At 66.2% G+C, this 26,577-nt stretch overlaps 1 protein-coding gene across 1 annotated transcript in view; it reads left to right on the top strand.

Moving 5' to 3' along the window:
• Positions 1 to 1,015: 1,015 nt before the first annotated feature.
• The window catches only part of RGS12 (regulator of G protein signaling 12), a gene marked incomplete at its 5' end in the record, with an annotated part of 40,105 nt that continues 14,543 nt past the window's right edge, over positions 1,016 to 26,577 (top strand). Inside the window, 3 exons of the mRNA XM_084233039.1 lie at positions 1,016 to 2,887; positions 7,282 to 7,398; positions 16,484 to 16,505. Of these exons, the coding sequence (XP_084089165.1) occupies positions 1,016 to 2,887; positions 7,282 to 7,398; positions 16,484 to 16,505 (2,011 nt within the window). The remainder of the gene's footprint in view (positions 2,888 to 7,281; positions 7,399 to 16,483; positions 16,506 to 26,577) is intronic.

The raw sequence follows: 26,577 nt of genomic DNA, 5'->3' as shown, positions 1-26,577 counted from the left end.
GCTGCCGCGGAGCCTGTCCCCAGACGCCAGCCCTCCTCGGCGACATCTCCGTCACATGGCTCTCACAGCGCGGCGACCGCTGGCCTGGCTCTTCACGCTGCCCTCCGGGGCTCTCGTGTGAAAAGTGCTGTCGAGGCGGGCCGCGGGCAGACAACGGGGCCGGGCGGGGGCGCTGCCCACTGACGGATCCGGCCTGTCTGTGCGCATGGCGGGGCCTGCACAGACCTGCCCCCCACCCCGGGGCCCTGCAGGCCGGGACGTGCCAGGCAGAGGGCAGTGTGACCAGCCCCAGGAGAGCCTGGGCATGGTCCGGGGGTCGCCGTGGACAGCACCTCGCAGGGGGTCACACAGGGCTGCCCAGGAGGGGGTCCTGGAGCTGGCACTGGCTCCTCTGGACCCCCCCCCCCCCGCCATGCGCCCACCCCTCTCGGAGCTTTGCTGCTCTCTTGGGTGGCGTCTTCGCCATGAGACCAGCTCCTCGCACCGCGTCCTGGGGGACGCTGCGCCTGGGGTGGGCTCGGGCCGCCCTTTGTGGCAGCCAGCCCCCGGCCGTCCGCGCTCCGCCCCAGCCCTCCGGCGCCTCGCCCCGTGGGCTCGCTGGCAGCCTTGTGGGGGGTCCCTTCCCGAAGGCACCCTCCGCTGGGTGTCCTCACCTGCTGCCTCTCGCCCGCTCCTCCCTGCTGCCCGTCGGCCGCCCCGAATGAAAGGTCGCGGGCTCTGGCAGGCGGGGCAGCCGGACGCTCCTGGCGCTGCGGGAGGACGGGCCGGGGCCCACCCTGGGCCTGCCGCGCTTCTCCTCGGCCATCTGGTGCGGTCCTGGCGCCCGCCAGTGCGGCGCCCTGAGTCTCCCTGTGTCTGGCCTCGTGTTGGGACAGAAAGCGCTGCAAGGATGGGCTCTAACGACGCTGCTTCTTCTTCCTTAGGGCGCCATTTCAGAGCCAGCACGGGCGCCTGGAGCCTCCCTCAAGGATGGACCCGCTGGAAGGATGACGCTGGCCCGGCCGAGCGTGGCGGCATGTTCAGGGCGGGGGGCGCGGGGGAGCGGCCCCCCCGCGTGCGCAGTGTGGAGGTGGCCCGCGGGCGCGCGGGCTACGGGTTCACGCTGTGCGGCCAGGCGCCCTGCGCGCTCAGCGGCGTCCTGCGGGGCAGCCCCGCCGACCTCGTGGGCCTGCGCGCCGGGGACCAGATCCTGGCGGTCAACGAGATCAACGTGAAGAAGGCCTCGCACGAGGACGTGGTGAAGCTGATCGGCCGCTGCCCGGGCGTCCTGCACATGGTGGTGGGCGAGGGCCGCGGCCCCCCGCAAGCCTGCTCCAGCGACGACGAGGGGGGCGCCTGTGACCGCGAGGGCTGGCCGGAGCCCAGGCTCGACTCCAAGGCCCTGGGGATCAGCCGCGCCCAGCGGGTGGTGGAGGAGATGCGCTCGGGCGGCATCTTGAGCATGATCCTGGAGAGCCCCGGCCTGCGCGCCCACGGCCCCGAGCCCCCGCGGCGCCAGCAGAGGGTGCAGTCGGAGGCGGCCGCCACGGCCCCAGCCCTCAGAGCCCAGGCCCGGAGCGGCCCCCGCGCCCGCCCGCTGTCGCAGGAGGAGGTCGCCAAGGTGGTCCAGGTCGTGAGCGACGAAGCGGCATTCGGGGCCCGGTGCGAGGGCCACGAGGACGTGGGGCTGGATGCCAGCATCCTGAACGTGGCCATGGTGGTGGGCTACCTGGGCTCCATCGAGCTGCCCGCGGCCAGCGGCAGCCTGGAGTCGGACAGCCTGCAGGCCATCCGGGGCTGCCTGCGGCGCCTGCGGGCCGAGCAGAAGGTCCACTCGCTGGTGGCCCTGAAGGTCATGCACGACTGTGTGCAGCTGTGCGCCGAGCGGGCGGCCGTGCTGGCCGAGTACCCCGCCGAGAGGCTGGCCTTCAGCGCCGTGTGCCCCGACGACCGCAGGCTGTTCGGGCTGGTGACCATGCAGGCGGGCGAGGACGGGGGCCTGGCTGCCGAGGAGGAGGGCGGGCTGCGGACGTCCTGCCACGTCTTCCTGGTGGACCCGGACCTGTCTCAGCACAGGGCCCACCAGGGCCTGGCCCGGCGCTTCGGCTTCGAGTGCACGCCCGACCCCGACACGGGCGGCTGCCTCGAGTTCCCTGCGTCCTCGCTGCCAGTCCTGCAGTTCGTGTCCGTGCTGTACCGGGACATGGGCGAGCTGATGGAGGGCGTGCGGGCCCGGGCCTTCATGGACGGGGATGCGGACGCCCAGCAGAACACCAGCACCAGCAGCAACAGCGACAGCGGCATCGGCAACTTCCACCAGGAGGAGCGGGGCGGCCGTGTGCTGGTGGTGGACCTGGGTGGCGGTGGTGGCCGGCTGGGGCCTGGCAGCGGCTCCTGGGAGGCCGCAGGCGGCCGGGGCCCTCAGCCGTGGGGCGCCCCCTGGACTGGGGCCTTCTGCTACGACCCGGAGGGGGGCCCCCCTTTCGAGGCCGCGCCCCCGGCTGACAGGTGCTGGGACTTGGGCAAGCACCTGGGGCCTGCTGCCCGCGCCGAGGGCCCCCCCACGGCCTCGCGGAGCGCCGTGCCTCCCTCCAAGAGGACTGCCGCGGGCCCGGGTGGCGGCCTCGGCCAGCGGTGGCTCCCGGCACACGTCCTGCGGGAGTGGCAGGGCGGGCACGCCAGCGACCAGGAGTCCTACACAGACTCCACCGACGGCTGGTCCAGCGTCAACTGCGGCACGCTGCCCCCCCCCATGAGCAAGATTCCAGCCGACCGCTACCGCCTGGACGGCAGCCTGGCACCCCCTGCGCTGAGCGCCCCGAAAAGGGACTGGTCCAGGAAGGCTTTGGGGATGCAGAACCTTTTTGGTCCCCACCGCAATGTCAGAAAGACGAAGGAGGACAAAAAGGTGAGTCCGGGTGGTCAGGAGGAGCGGGGTGGCCAGCAGACTCCGGCCACCCCCACCAGGGAGTCCACTGCCCTGGCTTTCAAAGCCTCCATGGCCCCTCCTCTCTCCCCTTGCTCCCGGGACACCCCAGGAGACGGCGTCTGGGGAGGCGGCCACCCCGCCCAGCACTCAGCCAGGCTCTTGCCGGCGTCCCGGGCCTGGCACCACTGCGGTCCTCGGAGGGCCAAGGCTGCTGGAGCGGCCACGGCTCGCGCGCCATGGACACTCGCCCACCCGCTGGCTTCTGCCCCTGCGGGGGAGATGCAGCGTCCGCCGAGCTCCTGGCCCTGACGTGGCGCGGTGTCCCACAGGCTGCCGGGAGCCGCGTGTGGCCCTGCTGGCGTCCACGCCTGTCAGTGCAGCTGGCCGTGCTCTTCAGGCGTCCACTCAGGCCGGCCCGCGGCCTGCGGGTCTCCGTGTCCCTGCCGGCGTGGACCCGCGGAGGCGGCCAAGGCTGTCCCCCTGCCCGACAATGGCCTGAGCTGACTGGAGGCCAAGGGGGCTGAGCCGCGGTCAGGCCAGCAAGTGTCCCAGAGGGGGAGGAGGCGTGGGGGGGCAGGACACCGGTGTCCTGGCTGCCCCTCAACCCTCCCGCTGCCCTGGGGCTTCAGACCCCTCATCGCCTGTGGTCAGCTGTGTCCCCGGGGCGGGGCTGCTCCCAGAGATGGGGCTGTGGGGAGCTCGCTGGAGGGGTTGCTGCTGGCCAGGAGGGCTGTGCCCAGGAAAATGGTATGGGAACCCCTCAGACCCACCATTCCCTCTCCAGCACCTCGACAGCCAGACCAGAAACTGCCTGTCCAGCCCTCTGCTGTGGGGGGGATGTCAGGCCCACCGCAGGGCCCCACGGAGAAGGGGTGGCTTGACCCAAGACTGGAGGCCATCCTGGACCCCACACCCCACACACCTCTCCTGCCTGGGCCACCCCCAGCAGGACCACCCCCGCCCCAGCAGGACCCCAGCCTCTGAGCTGTGCGGCTACGGCTCATCTCTGCCGCCCCCCTTGGCCGAGGGCTCTGTGCCGGGGATGCCTTGGTGCCCGGGGGCAGCTCTGCAGACGCCTCCCTGCCTCCTGCGGGCGCCCCGGTCAGCGTGAGCCCCGCTTGTGGGCCTCGGTGGGCCGGCCGCACGGACAGGGCAGCCCCAGCACCCCTGGGTCTCAGGAGCAGGGGGAGCCGGCAGCCCCACTGGACAACGCTCCAGCCCCTCTGCTGGGTGGGCTGCGCATGGCCGGGCCTGCGACCTGCACCCTCACCAGAGCCTGCGAAGCGGGGCCCCTCCTCCCCGGCTGGTCTTTCTCGGCAGGGCGGGGCGGGGTGGGTGCCAGGGCTGTGGCCAGAGCGACCCTTTCAGAGTGTCTTCCGCGTTGTTGTGACATTCAATTCAAATTGAGGCTGTTTCCTTCTGCCCCTGAAAGTCGGTGTTTTCAGAATGATAGTAATTTAGCTCCCGGGTTAAACAGCAGAACTCAAATTAGTGAACTTTGCAGAAAATGATTTCTGCAAAGTTTTGGAAACGTTTTAAGCGACGTGCGTTATTTATGATAACGTGTAAGAGTTTGTTGTGACTTTGAAATGAATTAATTTATGTTTCACGATTTCCCGGGTTAGTCTTTTTTTTTTTTTAAATATTTATTTATTTATACGAGAGCTGGGGCCCAGGCCAGAGGCGCGGAGGGTGAGCGGAGGAGCAGAACAGAGCCAGAGCGGGGAGCACAACAGGCAGACGGACCGAAAGCTCTGCTGAGGGGAGCAGCGGGGAGGCAGGAGAGGTCTGCGCGCCGTGTGGGCAGCTCCCTGGCCGGCCGGGGATCCAACCCGCGCTGCAGAGGCTGCGGGCAGCTCCATAGGCTGCGCTCAACCTGCTGCGCCCCCAGGGAGGCCCTCCCAGCTTAGTCTTTAATGGGGGACTGTAGCGGGGAAGCCCCCAGGTGAAAGCTCTCACAGCCTCAGGAACCTTTAAGCTTGTCCAGGCTCTGGCCAGTGTGGCGGCCTGGGGGCTGCCGGGCCAGGCTCAGGGAGACGGTGGCCCGGGGCACCCGCAGAGGCGGTGGAGGCTGCCTGCTGCGCCTGCCCTGACTCCCCAAGACACCCTCACCTGCTGTGCAGACCCGTGTCCACGCGTACACCCCCGGCGTGCCTGCGGTGAGGCCCGTGGCCACCCCCACGTGGAGGCCTCCAGGGCAGCTGCCTGCTCTCTCTCACCTGTGTTTGGGGTTTTATTACGGGAACGTGAAGGCAGCGCACTGAACGTTCCTTTGGAGGGAAACCAGGTCTCTATTTAATTGTTTCAGCAGAACAAAGGGAGGTCTGGCCGGGAGGGCGCGTTTCTGGGGGCGCTGGCAGACAGCGGTCAGCACAGGTCCCCGTGGCTTCTCAGACAATGAGAGGAAGTGGGTGGCAGCCCTGGAGAACCCCTGACGCAGACCCCACGTCTGACGCCACCAAGGGCTTCCTGCAGCCCTGCCCCTGCCGCGCCCCTGCCCGGCCCTGCCTGCCACCGCCCCTGCCCCTCCCCCTGCCCTGCCCCTGCCCGGTGGCGGTGGCACCTGCCGCGGCGTGTCCCCAGGGAGGTGGCTGCCCTGTAGACCTTCTACCCGCCGGTGGGGGTTGAGCTTGGCCCCCTTCGCAGGCGGGCGGGGCTCGCGGAGAAGCAGCCGAGGTCAGTGGGGCCAGTGGGGCCACTGGGCAGAGGGGCGGAGGCTGGAGCAGAGCCCCCGAGGTTTCGAGGCGAGGCCTTGGAGCAGAGCTGGGAGCTCTGACGGCCCCTGGCTGTGCGGGTCCCTCGGGGCTCCGGGCTCAGGCTCGGTGCTGCTCCCCCTCCCCGCTGCGGCCCCTCCCCGGCCTGTGGACTGTGCGAGGGGAGCCCTGCAGTGGGGGCTTGGGCCGCCCTCACCCTCCAGCCTGCTCGGGGCCCCTCAGGGCTGCCCCCAGGCCCCGGAGGTGCCAGGCGGCTGCTGCCGACCTTGCAGAGTGGGGCAGGGTCCGGGCGCTGGGGTCCTCCAGCCCCCTCGAGTGCAGGAGGCGCCGCCAGAGAGGGAAGCCTCTCACTCCACCCTGCTCAGCCGCCCAGTGCCCGGGCCCGGGACGGCTGGCCCCAAGTGCGGCTCCCGCCGGCCGAGGCAGCGAGCGCGAGGGCCCGCGACACTGGCCAGGGCCCACCAGGCGGCCGGCTTCCTGCTGGGCGCCTCGCTCTGTTGCCGGCCACTGCTGGCCACCCCGCTGACCCCGCACTGCCAGGCGCCGCCTCCCCGCCCTCCAGGAGCCCGAGTGCCAGCCCCGCTGCCGTCCTTGCTCTGGCAGTTTGCGCTCCAGTGAGCGCTTGTCGCACCCCAGGTTCAGAGGCGGCCAAGCCCGTCTCTCGGGATTGTGGGGCTGACTTGCGGGTGGACCAGGCGCGAGGCTGGTGGAGTTTTGCCACGCAGCTCAACGACCAGGGGCCTCTGGCTCGGCCACGGTGTTGTGTCAACGCCGGAGGGTGTGAGCACGCGGCCCCCCACCTGGGTGCGAGCCGGGGCAGCCCCGCCCCCCCCCCCCCCCCCCCCGCTCCTGCTCACAGACTTGACTGCGGGCTTGTGAGTTCTGCGGGACGCCTGCTGTCTCATGGGCAGCTGCACTTGGGTTCTAATTGCAGCCAGTTTGCGGGACTCGCCGTCTTGGGGGTGTGGCGCCTCCTCTCCGCCCACCTGGGTTTTCTCCTCGCGCAGCAAGTCTGTCGCCCGGCTCTCAGGCAGGCCTGTCGGGGCCCGTCTGGCCAGGCGCACCCCGAGGCGCCAGTGCTCTGTCACCACGAAGGATGGCGCCTGTTGAGAACGCGCCGCTTGCTCTTGCCAGGTGAAGGCACGCCTGTCCCGTCCAGCCCCCGCCGCGGCCCTCAGCGGCCAGCGCGTGGTCCCGGCTCCCCTCTGCACGCACGGCTCCTCAGAGGCCCGAGCGGGCGTCCCCTCCACGTGCTGCTCAGGCTGGCCAGTGCCTGAGTCTCTGCTCCACGTGGTGGGATTTCGCGCATTTCTGTTTTTGTAGGATCTGGGAGGATGTGTGTAGGTTATATTCAAATACTAAGCAGCTTTATAGATGGGAACTTGGTGAACTTTTAGCAGAGTTGTACAGGTCCAGACTCACAAGAACTGCAAGACAATAAATGAGTGTTCTTTTAATCATTTTGAGGTACTTTTGGGGTAATTTGCTATGCAACAATAGAAAGCCAAATCATACATTGTGTGAATACAGTAAATACTCAGTGCCCTCTTGGGCTCAGTTTTATTCATGGAAACTGTAACCTTATAGGTAACTGGAGCAGCATTCAATCAGTTGCATCCCGGGGAGAGTGACTCACCCGCTGTGTTCCTTTGTGTCTAGGGCTCGAAACTGGGCCGGGGGCTCGGACCGGCCCAGCCCGCCCAGCGCCCCTCGGCTCGGAGGCCCTTCGGCAGATCCAAGAGGTTCAGCATCACCCGGTCCCTGGACGACCTGGAGGTGACTTTCCTCTCCGTTCCCTTCCTTCCTCGGGCTGTACCGAACGGAAGCCACCTTCACGCCACGGCCCTCTGTGTCCACCCCGACCCCGCTCCTGCCCTCCCTGGTGTGGCCGCCGCCTCTGGGCCTGGTGCCCATCCCGACCCTTCTCTGCTGTGCCCCGCCCCGGCCCTGCAGGCGCCCCCAGGCCCTGCAGGACAACCTCGGTTCCCTGGGAGGGGACGCCGGCCCCAGGCTCAGCCCCGGCTCTCCCTGCGACCCTCTAAGGCGAAGCCTCGGCCGCGCTTCCTCTGGCAGCATTTGGGGTTCTCACCACGGTGGGGCGAGCCCGGGCCCCGACCCGCCCGGTCAGCGCCTCCCGGTCAGTGGCACCCAGTCAGCGCCGTCTCAGGAGCCGGGTTGTGCTCGCCGCCTCTGGTCTGGTGCCACAGGACAGGCCCCTGTGCTGTGGCCCGCCGATGGCCCCACTGCCCTGGACCCCCGGGCAGCGCCTGTCCCTTCCTCCCCAGGCCCTGGCGACCGGGGCCCACGCCTGCCCCTGTGTGTCTTGTCTTAGCCCTGGTCTTGCCGCGTGGGGCGCCCGGCGGGGAGAGCCGCGCCTGCCTGGCCGGCCCGGCCGGGGCCCTGGACGGCTGTGCTGGGGTGGCTGGGCCCACCCTCACAGCGGGGTGTGCCCCGGGTGTTCCCCGGCCTGCTGGCCACCGGCTCCTCCTGCCTGGCGCGTAGCCATGTGCTCTGCTCTCCTGCGGGGGGTGCTGTGTGGACCCTGGAGGGTTGTCTCTCCCCCGTGGCTTCGTCAGGAGTGTCCTCGGTTGTCCCTGTGCTTGTCTCTGTGTCCACAGGGCCCCGGGCTGGTGGCCTGCTGAGGTGGCCTCTACTGTCGCGTCCCCCGCAACCCCATGGCTCCCTCCGCCCCCCACCTGCTGCCCTACCCTGTGGCGTTTTCCTGTCTCCAGGGACCGGCTCCCCCAGCCACCCGGCCTGCCCTTCGGGGCTTCTCCCTGGGGAGGGTGTCCTGGGCTCCTCCGCGGTGCCAGGGCAGGGCCCGGCCTCTGTTGTCCTCTCGCCCTTGGGCGGGCAGGTGCTGGCTGGGGTGGGCCCTGGGCGCCGACAGTGGGCAGTTGACTCGGCCCAGAACACCCGTCTGCAGACGGGCCTCTGGCCACACAGCCTGCCTGTCCTGCGGCCAGCGGCCAGCGCCCCTCGCGGCCCCTGGAGGCTCCTCCCACCTCCCTGGCGCCCCCCACCCCGCTCTCCCTGGGCCCTTGCTCCATGTCGCTGCCTCAGGCACCTGCCGGGAGCCCCCCAGGTTTCCAGCCCGGACTCAAGGAGGGCGCAGGTGGGGTTTGCAGGGATGGACGGTGCCCGACCTGGACAGCAGGGGGCGCCAGGGCCACACTTGTCCCTCCCTCAGAAGCTGTGGGAAGGGGGGTGGGGGAGGAAAGGGGGGGCCTCAGTGCAGGGAGACTGGAGGGGCTCTTGCAGAGGGGTCCCGCCTGGCGTGGGGACACTGGCCGCAGGGTGCCTGGTGTGCGGTGGCCTGACTCTGCCCGCTGGCCTGGCCCAGGGCTCCTGGCGTCTGTCCCTCTTCAGGTTCCGTCCACTGTGTGCGGGACAGGCTGGGCATCTGCACATCTGATGGGTCCGGGGCATTTAGAGAACTGTGGTGTGGCCTGGGGCAGCAGCTGGCAGGTGACCGCTGCGGGGGGGCAGGATGAGGGAGGGCTCCTTGGCCCCTTGCAGAACCTTCCAGCTGCCTGGCCTCCCTCCTGGACAGCACAGGCCTGCGGCGCTCCCTCCCCCTCCTCCAGCCCCTTCCCAGCTTCTCTCCTCTGCTGCCTGGACCCGCCCCTCACCCCTCCAGCCCCTAGCCCAGTGCTGACCTGGGTCCCGCTGGGCCCCCGCCGGCAGGCGTGAGGCAGGATGCAGGTCCCCTGTTGTCCAGTGGCCAGTAGAAGGGGACGGGGCTGTCTTGCTGGAGCCAGGGCTGCCGCCCAGGATCCTGGCAGCCAGGTGGAGGCTGTGCCGCCCTCGCCTGTCTTCTGCGCTCTGTGGCCCCTGCCAGTGCCCATCAGCAGAAGGAGGAGCAGGGGCCAGGGGTGTGCTGGGTGCGGAGGGCCGGGCCCTGGCCTTGGAGTCCCCTCCCCAGGACATGCCCTGGAGCGCGGCCGCAGGAAAGAGGAGCCGAGAAAGCAGGGCGCTGTGGCCAGAGGCGGCCCCTGTCCTCGGGCGCGAGGGCATCTCACAGAGTTGGTGAGGCTAAATGACGGGCAGCGCGGTGAGTGTGGCCGCAGGTGGGGGGGCTCCGCTCCAGGGTGGGGCTGCTGTGGCTCCGTCCTGGCGGACCTCTGGGCTGGAGCCCCCTTCGCGCCTCCCTGTCAGGTGTGCGGCCCTCGGAACTCGCCCGCTGGTCAGTCCTGCTCAGCAGGCCCCTCCTCTTCCCCTTTGCTCCCCGGTGCCTGGTGGGGCAGGAGCGGAGGGAAGGAGGGAGCCGGACCGGCCTCTCGGGTTGTGCTGTCCCCCAGGCTGTGCCGGGCTGCTGGGCCTCTGGCTGAGGCCTCATGAGAGGGTCTAGTGTGTAGTGGGGTCCGCTCCCCTCAGGCTTGCCCGGGAAGGACTGGCGGGGAGCTCAGGGTCCGGTCCTGCCGAGGAGAGGGCGGGGCGGCCTCTGGGGGCTGATGCGAGGGAAGCAGGGCTCAGGGAGCCGCCGGGCAGGTGGGGGCTGCCAGGTGCCACTCCCGCCCTGACTGCGCCCCTGCTCCCTGGCCTGCAGGGTGACCCTGCTGCAGCCGCTCCTGTGTCCCCTGTCCCTGGGCCTTCCCGCCGGGCCCCTGCCTCCTGCCCGGCCCCAGGAGCACGGCTGTCTGGGAAGCGGGAGCCGAGTCCGCCTGTCCCTGGGGTGCCCCCTCCCCGGGCGCGCCTGCCTTGGAGGCACCGCCGCCAGCCCCCTCGCTGCTCCGTGTCTCAGGAGCTCCTGCTTCTCCCGCGGAGAGCAGAAGTCAGGGTGGCCTGACTCCAGAGCCAAGCTCCCCCTCCGGACCCTGTGCTGGCTGTCGCCCCCCAACCCGTCCCCGGGCGTTGCTCAGGGGAGGGAGGCCGACCCCGGGAGGAGGGTGCGCAGTCAGACCCTCCAGACGGCCGGCAAGATGCCTGCCAGCGCCTGGATTCTGGGAGCCGCTCCCTCGGAGGGCGGGTCCCTGGTCCCGCTGCGGGGGGCTGGGCAGGCGGGGCGGCGCCGGTGGGGGGGCGGGGGCTGAGTCTCAGTGACGGCTCCATCCCGCAGCCGCGGGGGGGCCCGCGCCCTGCCTCCAGTGTCAGCCTCCTGATTTGGTGCAGGAAATACTTTCAAAATGATCTCACCGCATGATTGATGTAAACGGCCCTTTTCTCCGGAGACAATCGAGATAGCGTCTGATCCCGGCGACCGCAGCTTCCGCGGTCCCGCGGCTGCCGGGGTGACTCAGGGCGCCGGTGCATCCCCTGGAGCCCTCGAACTTCTGACAAGCAGGGGCGAGCGCCCGGAGGAGGCAGCCAGGCCCGCGGGCTTCCGCCTCCGGCCGAGATGAACTTGGAGAGAGGCTGGTCGGACGAGGCGCCCGGGGCAGGCGGCCGGCAGGTGAGTGGCGGCGTCTGTGCGGGCCGGCGCCCCGCAGGGGGTCTGAGCTCGGACCTGGGCTCGGCGGCAGCCGCCCTCCGGTGGGGAGCGGGAGGGAGGGGAGCCCCCGCCGGTCTGCCGGGGAGCAGCCTCCCCTCACCGCCCTCCCTGCAGCGCGTGCTCAGGTCCGGGCAGTGTCCCGCCGCTCGGCCGCCTCAGGTAGCCGGTGCTCTGCGACGGACGCGGCTGCACCTCATTCCAGTCTATAGAGAAACAGGTTTTGGGGGATTTGGGGCTTGGAGCCGGTGGGCGCCCGTGCTCTGGACATGCCTGTTTACATCAGGGCTTGGGTGTGAGGCCTGATCCTGCCTCACTCGGCGTGGGCGCATCCCACCTCCCACTGGCCGCTGCCGGGTGTTGCTGCAAAGGGTGGACAGAGCTGAGTCGCCAGCGGCCGCTGCTGGTGACTGGCCCCCCATTTTAAATCCTCTCCTGTCCCGGAGGTGTCTTATCTAAGTGTCCCCAGCCCCAAGCCTCCCCTCGGGGAGTGGCCCCTGGTGTGGGTGCAGGACCTGGCTGGACCCCTTTAGGTGGAAAACGGAGACGTGTCTGTGGTGGGTCAAGAATCATCTTTATGAAATAAGCAGATTTTCATGCATTTCTGCATATTTCGCAGGTATTTTCAGAGCCCTGTGCTGACTGCAGGGGGCGCCCCGTCCCGGAGTCCCCCCCACCTGCCCGGTGGAAAGTGGCCCCAGGGGTCCCGGCCTCCTGCCCTGTCAGCTGGGCGCTGTTGGCGCACACATGGGGCTGCGTTTCTTTTCAACGGTGCCGAAGGCAACTTTTCAAAACTTGGTTTTTGTGAGCAGGTGGAAGGTCACTGGAAAGGCCGTTGTCCTTTCTGGCCCGAGAGACCTGGAGCCCAGCGCCGTCGCAGACGCCCGGCCGGCAGGGAGCCCTGGGGTGCGTGTGACCGCTTGGCCCCACAGGGGGCCGACGGGCTGGGGCCCTGGTGCAGTGCGGTGGGGGGCCCCGGCGCTGGCCCCCCTCACCTGCCCCACGCCTGGGCCTCGGACTGACTCCTGTCGTTGGGGGTGTCGGAGGGTGCTCGGCCCGTTCGTGGGGTGCACGTGCCACTTAAAGGCAGGCCGAGCTTCTCGTCGGCGCCTCTCATCCAGCCTCTGCGGGCGTCTGTGCCAGTCACGGGCGGCCGGCAGCAGGCGCTCCTGGCAGGCGGCTGACCCCGGCCCCGTCACCTTGGCGTGAGGCCCAGAGGACACGGGCCTGAGAGTGGCTGTGCCTGGCCGGACGCAGCCGGTGCCGTGCCCCTCCACACCGGGTCTGCCCCTGGCCCCAGCGAGCGCTGCGGGGGCCGCCGTGGGCCTGACGTCCGCGTGGCCGGCCGTGCCCCTGCGCCCGCCGTGTCTGCCCCTCTGGCCCTCGGCCTGGGGCAGCTCCCGAGGGGGCAGCTGAGTGGTAAGTGCTGGCCTGCTGGACTCTCAGGCGGGCGCGTTGCCCCCGGGAGCCGGCTGTCCTCCCTGGCCTGCCTGCCCGGGGCCGAGCCCTGCGGGACCAGCTCTCGGGGGCCAGGGCCCTGCGGGGAGGAGCCTGTGATGACCGGGGTGGGGGGGTGTGTGGTGGCTGCTGCGGGGCTCCTCGGGGGCCTGTCCAGGGTGAGTCGGGTCGGGAGTGCCCGCAGGCTCCGCCCCGCCCTGGGCCTGGCAACGCTCCAGCTAATGCCCCCTCGCGCCTCCCCTGTCTCCTGGGGCGGCCCGGGCAGAGGAGAGATGCCTGGTCAGGATTTCGGGAAGGAGGGCCCTGGCGGGGGGGGGCGCACGCCCCACTTCCCCTCTCAGCCCCGCGGCCCCCCGCCCTCCTTGCCAAGCCGCGGGGCTGTGTACGGGGAGCCCCGTCCCTCGAAAACGTCTTCCCTCCTTTGCCTTAGGAGTTGCCCCGAGTCAGCCCTTCCTGCCCCCGCCCTCCGGCTCCCCTCTCCCGCCGCCAGGGCAGAGGGTCCCCCACAGCGGCAGGGTCCTCCCCCCACCTGTAGGAGGCCGGGAGGCCAGAGTGACCAGACGGGACACACACCCTTCGCGTCCGCCGTCCTGTCCCCCTTCCTCGCTCGGGCCGGCCCGGGGGTGTGCCCTCCTGCCCCGCCTTGCTCTCCCGCCTGGGCCCTCGAGCCCCAGCCCCTGCTCCAGAGACCCCGAGGGGCCCCACGCCCGCCCCCGCACCACGCGCGCTGCCCAGCCTCGCCTGCTGGCTGCCCTTCCACGTGGCCTCCAGTCCCGGCTCAGGCTCGCTGGCGGGGCCCTGGCAGACAGGGCTCCCTGGGGCGTGGGGCCAGGCTGGGCTCCCCAAGCGCCCCTGCCCGCGGCTGTGTCCTGACCCTGCCCAGGGCCCGGCATGGGTCACGGAGGTCTCCCCAGTGCGGGCGGGCGTGTGGGCACGTGGGTGGGCAGGCGCGTGAGCTCACCGCCCAGCGGCCGGGCCGGGCTGGCACTGGGCTCCAAGGTGCTGGGCACTTGCTGTCACGTTGTTCTGTCCTGTCCCATCGCGGCTCTGACCAGCTGCTCCCGGGCCCTGACTCCACCTGCCAGCCCCGTGGGGCGAGACCCCGTACGCGCTGGTGCAGAGGGCAGGCTGGCGTGGGGCCGTGACGGCTGTGGCTGGACATTGCTGTGGTCCCTTTCTTGGGGTGCCCCGGCCCCACACAACCCCTGAGCTCTTCCCCTGTCCAGTGAGGACTCGCCTTAAAACTCAGATGATCAAATATTTAAGATCAGAGGCGAGTTCCATTGTTGGATCCCCAAGGCCTCTCCCGGGGCCTCGTGCCCCCTTCCCAGAGGCCTGACCCCCCCAGGGCCACGGGCGGACACCGCCACCTCTCGGGCACCTCAAGGCCGCGTCCCGGAGCGGCCTAGCCCAGGGCTGACAGAACCTCCCAGACCCGGGTCGGGCAGCTTCTGCACAGTCACGCGCTCTCCACACACAGACGTGGTGTCCTGTCCGCAGGCCCGAGGTCCCCCGGGGCGTCCAGCGGGCGGAGGTGGCTGGACCTTGGGTTGGTATCGCCGCGCACCGCTCTGAGACAGCAGCGTTTCCCGGTGGAGCGCCCAGCTCAGGGCTCCGCAGGTCCGAGCTGCCCAGCTCGGCCTTGGTTCAGACTGTGAGCCAGGAGGCTCCCCCGCCCGCCGCGGCGTCTCCCGCAGGGGAGCCCGGCTGTGGCTGCGGCCGGCCCGGGCCGGCAGGGCGGAGGGCTGACTCGCAGGGAGCTTAACTGACAGGCTCGGACTGGAGGCTCTGGACGCCGGGCCCCAGGCCACGTGCTGGGCACTGTCCGGTGCTCTCTGAGTGCCATCCTAGGCCGCGCCCCGCCGGGGGCCAGCTCAGGAAACCGGGCCTAGGGAAAGGGTTCCGCTGGCCAGGACCCGGCATGTCCTTGACCCCAGGCCAGCGTGGACAACTTAGCCGCCTTCCCACCCCTCCTCCTCCCTGGCGGCTCCTGCCACCGCACCCTCCCTGTGGCCGCCTGCCCTCGGCTGCTGCCCTGTCCCCCTCGAGGGCCCTCGGGCCCAGGGTATGGGCCTGGTGTTGCCCGGGGGAGGGTTGATGGGGGCGGGGGGAGATGGCGGCCCGCGAGGCCTCGCCTGTCCAGGACCCGTCGTCTTGGGGGGGCGGGTCTCACATGGGGCGTCCGCTCTGAGGGCCAGTGTGGCGGGTGTGGACGGTGGGTGCTGCTTTTGTGCACTCCCTGGGGCCACGCGGTGTCCTCACCGGCCCTCCCGGTGCCCCTGCGGCCCAGCTGGCAGCCCCGGTGCCGGAACATTCCCGGGTGGGGTGTGGAAGGAACTCTGTCCGTGCGGCTTCCCAGGCTGGGGAGGAAGGAAACGTGTCACGGGCCGCGGCTGGGCTGGGAGCTTCCCGGACAGCGCCGAGCAGCAGCCCTGCAGCGGGTGCCTCCCCCGTGGCCGCCCAGGGCAGCGGCAGGTGCCCACGGCTCTTCTCTGTGCGTCCCGGCAAGGTTTCCCGTGCCCTGGGCCTCCCAGGTCTCCTGTTCCCAGGTCTCCTGTTCCCAGGTCTCCCCGGGCTCCCTGGGCCTCCTCCCCAGCACCCCCACCCCCGCCTCTGCCCTGTGGCCTGAGGGGGCGTCCCTGGGGCGGCGAGTGCACACCGGGGCTCCTCTGGAACTCTGTGGGCTCGGCCACTTTTTCCCCGGGAGGATGTGGGCTCATGACTGGGTGTGGGGCATCCCCAGCCCACGACCTGCCCGCTGGGGCGGCAGCGGCCACCAGGGCACGGGAGGCTGCCTGGGAGGCCCAGGGCTCAGGACTGAGGCCTTGACGCTCCTCCTGCCAAGCATATGGGGCGTGGCGGGGCCTGGCGGCAGGGGGCGATTGGGACAGCAAGTATGGTGTGTGGGCATCAGACCACGTGCATGCAGGTGCACGTGTACACCACCAGGGACACACGTGCACACGCCACCAGGCACGCACACGCAGGCACTTAGACGCATGCCACTGGGCACGCACCACATCGAGGTGCAGGCCCCGGGCTCACAGCCGCGGGAGGACACGGCTGGCGGGGGCCGCGAGCGGGACCGGGAAGGCAAGCTGCTGCTCAGGTGGCCTCGTCCTGCGGCAGGGGCGCCCCGGGGGCCCGGGAAGTGGGGGCAGGAGCTCGGGCCCATTCTACCTGGGGAGCTCGGGCCTGTCCAGACGGGCAGTAGCAGGCCCGTCCCCCGTGCGGCTCTGTGCACCTGGGCAGTGACCTGGACGCTGGGACAAGGCGCGGGTTGTCCCTGCGCCCCCAGCACCTCCCCTGGAGGCTGCGCGTGCCTGGGGTCCTCCCGCTGCCTCTGCCGCCCACCCCCCCACAAAGCCCCTGGGGGTGACCAGCCCAGGGTCTGACCTGCACCAGCAGCCCAAGCGTCCTTCTCAGCTGCCCCTCGGGGGCCGCGGCCGGCGTCTCCGGGCTGTCCTTCCAGCCTCACCCGCCCTCCGGGAAGGAGGACACGTCTGCTCTTGTCCCGCGTCTCTTGCCAGCCCCTCCCCGCAGCCTCTCCCAGCTCCTTCCCGGAACCCCCTGCCTGCCTGCAGCTCCTCCGCAGGGCTGCCTGGCTGGGGTCCTCCAGCCCTGGCTGACCCCTGCCCTGCGGCTCCCGGCTGGGCCCCGTCCGCCCTGCAGGGCGGGGGGTGTGGAGGGGCCCCCTGGCTGCAGGGGCTCCGAGGGACGGCGGCGGGGCCCCCTCCTGGCGCCGCTGCTGACTCCAGGAGGCAGGGAGCGGCCCTCGGGCCGGCATGGGCTGGCTGTGAGCTGGGCTTCCTGGGACTCGCTCCTCTGAGGGGAGGTTTGGGGACTTCCGTGGGGCGGGGCGGGGCGGGCACCGGGCGGGCGGGGCGGGCACCGGGCGGGCAGCTTCCAGTCTCGCTGCCCCTGCAGGGCTGCCTGCGCCCCGAGTAACTCATGTCTCTCTCTCTTCTCTTTCAGTCTGCAGCCGTGTCTGATGGGGGTAAGTCCGTGCTCTGGTGTTTGTGTCTGTTGTTTTCAACAAGTGTCACGTCACGGGCGTGTTTGCCGTTCGGCTCAGAACCGGGTGCGGGCTCTGCCCCCTGGGCCCAGCCGGACTCCCGGCTGACGTGCTGCAGGCCGCTGCACCTGGCAAGCCCAGACCCGGGCCCCTGTGGGCTCCAGCTCCGCGGGAGGCGCGGACACACTTGCCGGGCAGGCAGGAGGGGGACGACGGTGGCCTTCCGGGGCGCGGGCCAGGCGTGGGGGGGGCACGGGGCGTGGCTGTGTGCGGGTCCTCCCTGGGCCGTCCCCCCATGAGGCCCAGGCCATGGCGGCTCACCCGGCTTCTGTCCAGGACACCCCTTCCCGCCACGGCCTGTGCGCGGTCCTTTCACCCGTCCGGGGCTGCCCCGGTGTCCGCAGGGGCCTGGACCGGGGCCGGGCCGGCGGGTGGGTGGGAGGCGACCGTGTCCGCCCGGTGGCACCACGGCCTCGCCGCCGTGAGGGCTCTGCCCCGGCCGTGGGAAGAGCAGGCGCCGCCCGAGGTGCCCGGGGCTCTTATAAAAAGAGGGCGTCATGTTACCCGCGCTGTGTGGGGTAATCCGGCCGGGAGTGGGAACTTCCTCGACGAGCAGGCACAGGACCTGCAACCCAACCGGTGCCCGCCCGCCCCTCTGCCAGCGCCTCTTGCCGCTCGCGCAGACGCTCGCATGCCAGGCGTGCCCACGCACGCCGCCTCCCCCACCCGGGGCCTCCGCCAGCCGCCCTCGGCCGTGCTGTGCGGGGGAAACGCTGCGCTCCGGGCGTGGCCGCTCAGTGCCCTCCGGGGCCGGGGCCCTTCCGAGGCGGTGGCGTCCCGCGTGGGCCCCGCGCCCGAGGGGCTGTCCATCCCCAACCTTCCTCTCCCGACAGGACGTTGGGGCCCCCGCCCGAGCGCCCCACCTTCCCCCGGCACTGCCCCTGCGGGAGGCGGCCAGGCCGGGAAGGGGCCTGTGCGCCGCACTGTTGCGGGACTCGTGGCATCTTGTCCCTTCCTGGGGGGCTGCCCTGGGGGGCGACGACAAACAAAGTGGGTCAAGGCCCGCTGCGGGGCGACCGACCCCCCAGCTGGACGCCGGCAGTGCAGCCACCAGGGCCCCTGAGCCCGGCTCCCTGAGCGCTGCTGAGGCTGCCCCTTGCCCTCCTCTGCCCCGGAGCCTGGGGTGGACGCGGTGCGGCGTCCCGGCCCCTTCCCCTGGTGACGGCCACCCCAGGGGCGCTGCCTCGCGTTCCCACGGCGACCGTGAGCTCCGGCCCTCCTCCCGTGCCTGCTGCACGTTTGGGGAGACGCGTCCGGTCCGTGGCCCGCCGGTCTCGGAGACGCCCGTGAGGCGCGGCTTCTCTCCCGCCCGGCCTCCCGGTCAGGCGCCCGCCGGTCTCCTGCAGAAGCATCTCTGGCCACTGGGCCCTGCAGGACTGGCCAGCGGGACCGAGGCAGGCCAGGAGGCACGGTGCCCAGAGCGCTGCCCCCAGGGGCCTGCCTTGGTTTCGAGTCCGTCTTAATCACCACCCTGTTGGGCAGGTCTAGGTGTCAGCAGCAGGAAGACACCCGCGGCCGGGGCGCCCACTCAGGGCCAGCGTGGTTAGGGCGGCGGGTGGGGGCGGGCAGCCTGCAGGCGGCCCAAGGACGCGCTGGGACACATTGAGTGAGCAAAGGGAAGCAGCAAAGGTCAGCAGCGCAGGGCAGGTGGCCACGCCCGGTCCCAGAGCTGAGAGCTGCCCCCCCAAGCGCCTGTGGGCCTCTGGGGTACAGCCTGCGTCACCGGCCCGCTTCTCGGTCAGAGCTGGGGGCAGAGGCCCAGCCCCCAGCCCCTCGGTGCCTGCTCCCGGGTCCCCAGGGGGGCGGCCCCAGCCTGCCTGCGCTGCTGCTGCTTTGAGCACGCCCGCCGCGGCGAGCAGCTCTCCCAGCCGTCTTGCTGCGTCCTCGTGGACTTTCCGACGCCGCCTCTTTGTCAGACTTGGGCTCACCCTCCCTGGAGTCTTGGAGCCCTGCGGGCGGTTCCCCCTCTGCCCCGCCCGAGCCCGGGGCCCCCGGACCTGCCCACGGCCCGCCTGTCTTCCCACCCTCCTTGGTGAGCTTTCACGCGTGCTGAGCGGCCTTTCTTCTCCGGGAAAGGCGTTGGGCGCTCAGACGGGACAGACGCGGACCCGCTGAAGCCTCCGCGCTCTTTCCTCCCCCTGAAGCTGGCGGCGGGAGTCCTGTCTTGGGCGGGAGCAGGCGGCCCTTTGGGCCTTGAGTCGGCTGCACCTGCCGGGCTGGGCCTCTTTCCAGCTTCTGCCCGGCCTCAACCCCGCCGCGTGCGGGGAGTGACCGCGGACATGGCAGCTGAGGCCTGGTGGGGAGCCTGGGGGGGCGCCTGGAGGCGGCTTTCTAGAAGCACCTCTTCTGTCAGGCGTCTGGCCTGAGCGGCCTCCTCTGAGCACCCGCCCTGCGCGGAGAGTGGCTGACCCCCGCGGAGGAGAGCCGGTCTGTGGCCCTTCCCTGGCCGCTCCATCCCACCACCCCGCCAGGCCCGGGGACCCCAGCTGGGGAAAGTCGGGGTTCTGCCCTCACCTCCACAGAGCACAGGCTGACCCCTGGGCCGTGGGGGTGAGTCTGTCTCCATCTTTACCCTCGCCCGGGGACCGCCTCCTCCTGCAGGGTCACATGGGCAGCGGGCACTGAGCCCAGCGCCAGGGGCTTGCAGGCAGCTGAACTTCAGCGTGTAGCTGCCGCGATCATTGATATTTTTGGCAAAGGAATTTGCATTCTGTAAAATTGTGAAGGAGAAGTGCGAAAGGTCTCCGGGTATCTGTACAGAGCTTCTATGGATTCATGTTCTCCTTGTCAGGAAAGCAGCGGCCTCCCTGCACGTGTTTCAGAGACGTCTGCTGAGTCGTGGCGGTGGGCCGGCGGCCTGCCGTGCGCCGCGTGAGAGGGGCCGCTCGGCCAGAGCTCCTGGGCGTCTCAGGGCTTGCTTTGGGGGTCAAGTCACATCCCAGCTGCCGAGGAGTTCCCAGCCGTGGGCGCCCGCGTAGGGGTGCTGGGGCGCGTGGAGGCCTGCGCTCTTTGGGTTGACGTCCTTCCACTTCAACAAGGCATTTGGGGTTTTTATTAATAATTATTTATACTGTGGACTTTTTTCCAAAAAAATTCAAAAGCAGTGAAACCAGGGAGCCCCGCCTGCCTCCCGCGTGCTGGCCGCAGGCCCGCGGGGGCGTCCCTCCAGCTCTCTGAGTGCTGTCGGGGTCTGCAAGGGCTGGCAGCCCCACCCGCGGTGCACACACCGGGCCGCCAATCTGGTGGGGCTTCGTGCACCCAGCACCTGCCGCCAGTCTCCTGGGCGCGGCGCCCTCCCGTGAGCGGCCTCATGGCGCCCCCGGAGGCACAGACGAGCATCCAGCGCCTGATGTGGGGCCCTGAGGGCCCGGAACCCCCTCGAGCTCTCCCGCTGGACCCGCGCCGCCTGCCTCCTCCCCACCCAGGGGCACTGGCCTGGCTCCTGGCTGCTGCCATGCTTCCTGCGGGGCCCTTGTCCTAGGGCCCCTTTTTGTCCAGAACCCCTGCCAGGGCCCCACGGGGCAGTGCCTCCCCCTGCCAGGCAGGGCTCAGGGAGGCTCAGCAGCCGTGCAGGCAGGTGAGCGGCCGTGGTGGTGCCTGCCAGGCCTCCTGCGCCTGGGCCCCAGCGCCGTGTGCGGCTCCTCCAGGCAGTGGGCGGGCACTGGGTCCCTCCGTGGGGCCGCTCTTCTGGATGGGGCGGGTGCGGCCAGGGGCCTCGTGCTGCTGGCAGAGAGGACCCCGCAGAGGAGGTGCCTTCAGTTCCTGCGGTGGAGACTCTCGTGGGCTCACCAGCTGCTGGGTGGACCGTTGAGGGCAGGCATGAGCTCAGGCTCCCGTGCTCGTGGCCAGGGCTGCCCAGAGCCGGAGAAGCTGTGTCAAGTGACCGGGTCCGCGGCCTGTCGCCTGCCCACCTCCTAGCCCCTGCCGCCCGGCTAGGCAGCGGGGCCCGGGCTCCCCGCTGCATGGCCCGCTGGCCTGGGGAGCGGGCACGGCTCGGGTCCACAGGTGCCTCGTCCAGTGCTGATTTCACGCTCTCTGGCTACATGCCTGGAAGTGGGCTGACGGGTGTGAGCGTGGCCCTCGCTCGAGTGTCTTCTGGGAACTCCACGCTGTTTTCCAGAGTGGTTGCACCAGTCACAGTCCCGCCGACAGGGAGTGGGGCTCCTGTCCCCCACTCCTGGCCAGCGCCTGTGGTTAGTGTCATTCTGATGTCAGCCATGCTCACAGGTGTGAGGTGACGGCTCATTGCTGCTTGATTAGTATTTCCCTAATAATAAGGGATATGTTTCACCTGGATGTTCTTGTTGGTGATGAGTCTGTTCAGATCTTCTCCCCAGTTTTTAAAAATTGTCATTTTTTATTGTCGAGTTGCAAGAGTTCATTATATAGCTCGTGCATTAATCTCTTATCAGATGTAGGATATGCAAATGTGTTCACCTATTCAATAGACGGTCTTCTTTCAGCTGAAATTTCTTTCACTATGAAGAAGCCTTTTAATTTGATCCGTTCGTTTCTTTTTGCTTCCATTTCCCTCAACTCCAGGGGTTGAGTCCCTGGAGACATCTCTTAGGCTGATACAGGACGTATCACCTGTGTTCTTCTACATATTTTATGGTTTTGATCTTACATGAATCTTTAATTCATTTTGAATTTATTTTTGTGTATGAGGCTGGACAGTGATTCAGTTTCATTATTTTATATGCGACCCTCCAGCTTTCCCATTTGAAGAGATTTGCCTTTCTCCGCTGCGTGGACGGCCCTTTTGTCACAGATGGAGTGTTGGTGTATGTGTGGGTTTGTCTCTGCTCTTGACTGTGTTCCATGGATTTGTGTGTCTGTTTTTAGTCCAGTACCATACTGTTTTAATTACTGTGATTCTGTGGTATAGTTTGATGTCAGATAGCATGATGCTGCCAATTTTCTTTTTTTTTTCCCCCCTCAAGACTGTTTTAGCTATTCAGGGTTTTGTCCATAGAAATTTTAGTATTTTTTATTGTGCTTTCTAAAAAAAAATTGGAATTTGGTAGGGATTGCACTGAATTTTTGCTTTAGGTAAGATGGACATTTTAATTATAATCTCCCTATTCATGAACAAGAGTATCTTTCCATCTCTTTGTGTCTCCTTCTAGTTCTTTTTTTTTTTTTTTTTTTTTTTTTTAAATATCTTCTTTGGATTTTTTTTTAATTTTTTTTTTTTTTATAGAGGCATGTTTTATTTATTTGTTTGTTTGTTTTGTTTATACAAGCACTGGGTACAGTCAGAAGCGCGAGAGGGTGAGAGAATTCACCAGAGCCAGAGCGGGGAGCAGAACAGGCAGACTGACGAAGTAGACTGCTGAGGGGAGCAGCGGGCGGCAGGAGAGGTCTGCGCGCCATGCGGGACCCTCCTCCGATGGCCGGGGAGCAGCCGGGGATCGAACCGGCGCCGCAGAGGCCGCGGGCAGCTTCGCAACCCAGCGCTCAACCGCTGCGCTACCGGGGAGGCCCTCCTTCTAGTTCTTTTAACACTGCCTTACAGTTTTCATTGTAGAAGTCTTTCACTTTTGTTAAATTTATTCCCAAGTATTTATTTCTTTTTGATGCAATGTGAACAGGATTGTTTTCCTGTTTTTTTTTTTTTTCCCCTTCTAGTTCATTGTTTGCGTGTACATATAGGGATGAAGCAGATTTTCATGATTGATTTTATAGCCTGTCACTTTACTGTACTCATTTATTGTTTCTAATGGTTTTCAGTAATGACTTTAAGGTTTTCTGTGTATATTATCATGACATCCGCATATAATGATAATTTCACATTTTTTGGCAGTCTATGTTGCTTTTATTTCTTGTTGTTTTCTAATTGCTCTACTATTGGACAACAAATACTAAATTAAATGTAAATACAGAAAGTGAGAATGGACAACCTTGTCTTGGTCTTAAAGAAAAACTTTCATTTTCACTGTTGAGTAGAATGCTGGTTATGGGTTTAGGATATATGACTTTATTATGTTGAGGCATGTTCCTTCTATCCCCATTTTATTAAGTTTTCTGAAAATCGTCAGTGGGTGATGAATCTTATCATGCTTTCCGTGCATCTGTTGATATGGTGGGATGATTTTTGTCCTTTTTGATGTAGCATGTTACATTAATTAATTAATTTGTGTATGTTGAACCATCCTTGCATCCCTGGAATGAATTCTACTTGGTCATAATGTATGAAACTTCTAATATGTTGTTGGATTTGGTTTGCTAGTATTTTATTGAGAATTTTTGTGTCTATGTTTAGCAGCGATATTGGCCCGCTAGTTCCTTTCTTTGTGATGCCCTTGTCTGGGTTTGGTGTCAGGATAACTCTGGCCTCGTAAAATGTGTCAGCAAGCATTCGGTCTTCTTTAATTTGGGGGGAAAGATTTTGAGAAAAATCAGCATGAGTTTTTCATCGAAGGTTTTTTTTAAAGATTATTTATTTATTAAGATTTATTTATCTATGCATACAAGAGCTGGGGTACAGGCCAGAGGCGTGGAGAGTGAGAGGATTTACCAGAGACAGAGCGGGGAGCAGAACAGGCAGACTGACGAAATGCACTGCTGAGGGGAGCAGCGGACGAGACAGGAGAGGTCTGCTGCGCCATGTGGGTAGCTCCCTGGCCGGCTGGGGATGGAACTCATGCTGCAGAGGCTGCAGACAGCTTCACCGGTTGCATCTTAACCCCTTGCGCCATTAGGGGGGTCCCTTTCATTGAAATTTTGATGGAATTTATTAATGAAGCCATCTGTCCTGGACTTTTGTTTCTAGGGATATTTTCACTGCTGTTTCAATTTCCACACTTGTGATTGGCGTATTCAGATTTTCTGTTTCTCCTTGGCCCTGTCTTGGTAGGCCTTCTTGTTCAAAGTGTGTCCATTTCTTGTAGTTTATCAGATGTGTTGGCATATAGTTGTCTAGAGTAGTCTATTTTATGGTCCTTTGTGTTTCTGCGGTATCTGTTACCATTTCTCTCATTTCTGATTCTATTTATTGGAGTTTTCTCTTTTGTGAGCCTGCGGCAAGGCTTATTGATTTTCTTTCTTTTCAAAGAGCTGATCCTTGGTTTCATTGGTCTCTGGCATTGTCATTTTGCTTTCTATTTCATTTATTTTGGTTCTGATTTTTATTATTTCTTTCCTTCTGCTCAGTTTTGCCTTTGCCCCTTTCAGGTTCCTTCATGGGTGAGGTGAAGCTGTTTATTGGAGATTTTTCTTGTTTCTCAATGTCCGCCTGAGCCCTTCAAAGAAGCGTCTTCTTGGTTCATGCTGCAATTGTGGCCGGGGCTGCGCTCAGCGTGGCCCGCTGGGCGGACTGTGCGCTCTGCATGGGCGGGATCCCCCCTCTCCCTGCTGGAGAGCCCTCTGGGACTGAAAATTCAAGATACTTAGGGAAGTAAGAGTTATAAAACCTCCTGACTATAAAAGAGAAGCCCCAGGTATTATTTTCACTGCTGCTGGTTTAACGCAAGCCATGCTGGAGCGCTCCTCGCCTGCAGGCCAGCTGGGGTTTCTCCTCCAGCGTCTGCGCCCCCAGCGTGCGTTGCTGTAGTCGCAGCCGGCTAAATAATTCACGGCCGTTAGCAACAGCAGGCCCAGCAGGCCGAAGGTCTCCCTGTAAATTATGGATGCGGCTCCTGCCGGCTTTGTGGTAAGTCACTATTGGTTTCCTCTCCACGAGCGAGCGCCAAGAGGGAGAATCGCCACTGTCAGCGGGTGCTGGGGTCGCAGGAGAGAGGGCGCCAATTTGCCTCCTGGCGCGATGTGCGTGGGTGTGGCCCGGGCCTGTTCCCGGCGCCCCTGGCGCTGGACGGGCTGACCGGCATGGGTTCAGAGGGCTGGCTGGCGGCGGGCAGCTGGAAGTACTTGGTCAGACGGCACCACAGTGGCTCGTATCAGCTGCACCCAGGTAAGGCCTCGCATCCCCAGGGCAGGCCCAGCTCTGTGGTCCAACCCGCTCGGTGCGTGCCTGCTGCCCGCTGCGCTCAGCTGTGGGTGGGACTGGCCTTTCTGGTTTTCAGCAACTGAAACAAGCTCTGAGAACTTTCTCACCAGGAAAGCTTCTCCTGGAGTCACACTGACCAGTTTCAGGGAGAGAAACCCTCCCAGTGACGGCAGAACACTTGTGGCCGGGCGCTCCAGGCACCTCCCTCTTTGTCGTCCACCCCCGCCCTCCTGTCTCCAGAGGACTCAGCGCAGGCGGAGGGGCGGCGTGTGAAACTCACAGCTGGAAGGGAGCCCCAGGATGAGTGAGCCCTGTGTGTGGCCCGGCAGCCTGCGGCCCCCTCTGGGGCTGCACCTTCTGCAGAAACACGCTGCCTGGATGCCCAGCAGAGCCACGGCGAGAGTCTGGCCCTGCCGCCCAGTGCCAGTGCTCTGGCTGTGGCGGGGCCGTGCCTGGCGGCTGCTCAGGCCCTGCGTCTGCTGTCACGTGCTCAGGCCCCCGGGCGCTGGGGTGGAGGCCCAGGGGCACGATGGGGTGGGTGGGGGTCATTTCAGTTTAATGCCAAATAGGCGGGTGAGTTTTGGGTAGGGGATGGCACGGAGACGGCAGGAGTGATCCAGGGCAGCAAGGGGCACTAACACTGGCCAAGGACATGTATAAATAGGTGACCGGTCACCGTCTGAGCTCTTGACCTGCTTGCACCATTCCAAGACCACTCAGGCTCAGAGAACAACACTGGGATTTAGTTAACAAACCAGGGAAACGAAAGAGTTACTGAGGCCAAAAATAGCCTTTCCCTGCCCCGAAGCTGTGCCCGAATTCTCAGTCCTAAACACAAACGCTCTTGAGATGGCCTCCTCCCGCCACCGAGGCTTGGCGCAAGCGGCCGCCAGACTAGGCCGGATCCACCTCAGGAAGACAGCAGAAGACTCAGCGGGAGCTGCTCCCGGAGCGGCATGGACGTCCCCGCACAGCACCTGACAAGGACATTTAAAACAGCAGCTGCAGCGGTCGAACAGCCCGACACATGGCCCCACTCGCAGTTCAGCGAGGCTCCGCCCGGGTCTGCGCCTCCCCTGCCAGGCCGTGACAGCAGCAGAACCGGGAGCGGTTTCTGTCGCTCGGCCACCTGCACAGCCTCCCGACCCTCCCTCTCTGAGGCTGGTGGCCAGAGGCCTCGCCCGTCCTGCAGAGCCCAAGACAGCTTTCTGCGCAGTGGAGGCCGGAATCACGGACCCCGGTATCCCCGAAGATCCGAAAACACTGAATCCCAAACACTGAATCCTGGGGGACACTTCTGCAGTCCCTGATATTTCTTATCAGAGACCCCCCATACTTGGGCCACATTTCCCCCGGGGCTCCATCCTCACCAGCAGCCCCTTCAGGGGTGCCACCTGTAACAGCCGTTGGCATCAGCCCCATTACAGGAGGAGGGACCCCCCCCCCCGCCACCGTAGGTTCAGCTGAGAAGGACTGACCCGTCCTTCCAGCCGCAGTGACTGCCCTGTGTGCTCTGACCCCCCCACCCCTCACCTGGAGAGGCCCAGCTGTGTGCCCCTGCCCTCCCGGGACCTGCCTGGACTTTTAGCACGTGCTACCCAGGGGCGGGCCGGGCTGGAGTGGACACCTGCTGGTGCCCATGGGGCCTGGCCACCTCTAAATTTTGAACTTTAATTTTAGGCTTTTAAACTGTTAGTTGTTAATTTGTGAGGCTTAAAAATTAACTTGCATTTCAAGTCTTAGAGAAATCAGTTTAGCGAGGGTGCGGGTCCGTCCCGGCCTCCTCCTGTGCACACGCAGCACCGTCCGCCTGCCAGGCCTGGTGGGCACACCGGGGAGCAGGGCCTGGGTGGAAGAACTGGGGGGCTGCTGCATCTCAGCGCAGCACGGCCTCCCCACGTCCTGCCCGCGCACAGCAGGGAGGCAGGTGGTCTCAGAGCTGTGTGCAGTGTTGTGGGGTCCAGGGCTCTGTCTGCGGGCGTGGCTCCCCAGGCCCCGAGGCACCGCAGCCTGGTGCACACCTAGCTGCCGCCTCTGAGGGTCAGT

The sequence above is a fragment of the Talpa europaea genome (genome assembly GCF_964194135.1).
Source record: "Talpa europaea genome assembly, chromosome: 5".
NCBI lineage: Eukaryota > Metazoa > Chordata > Mammalia > Eulipotyphla > Talpidae > Talpa > Talpa europaea.
This window is presented reverse-complemented; position numbering and strand designations above follow the sequence as displayed.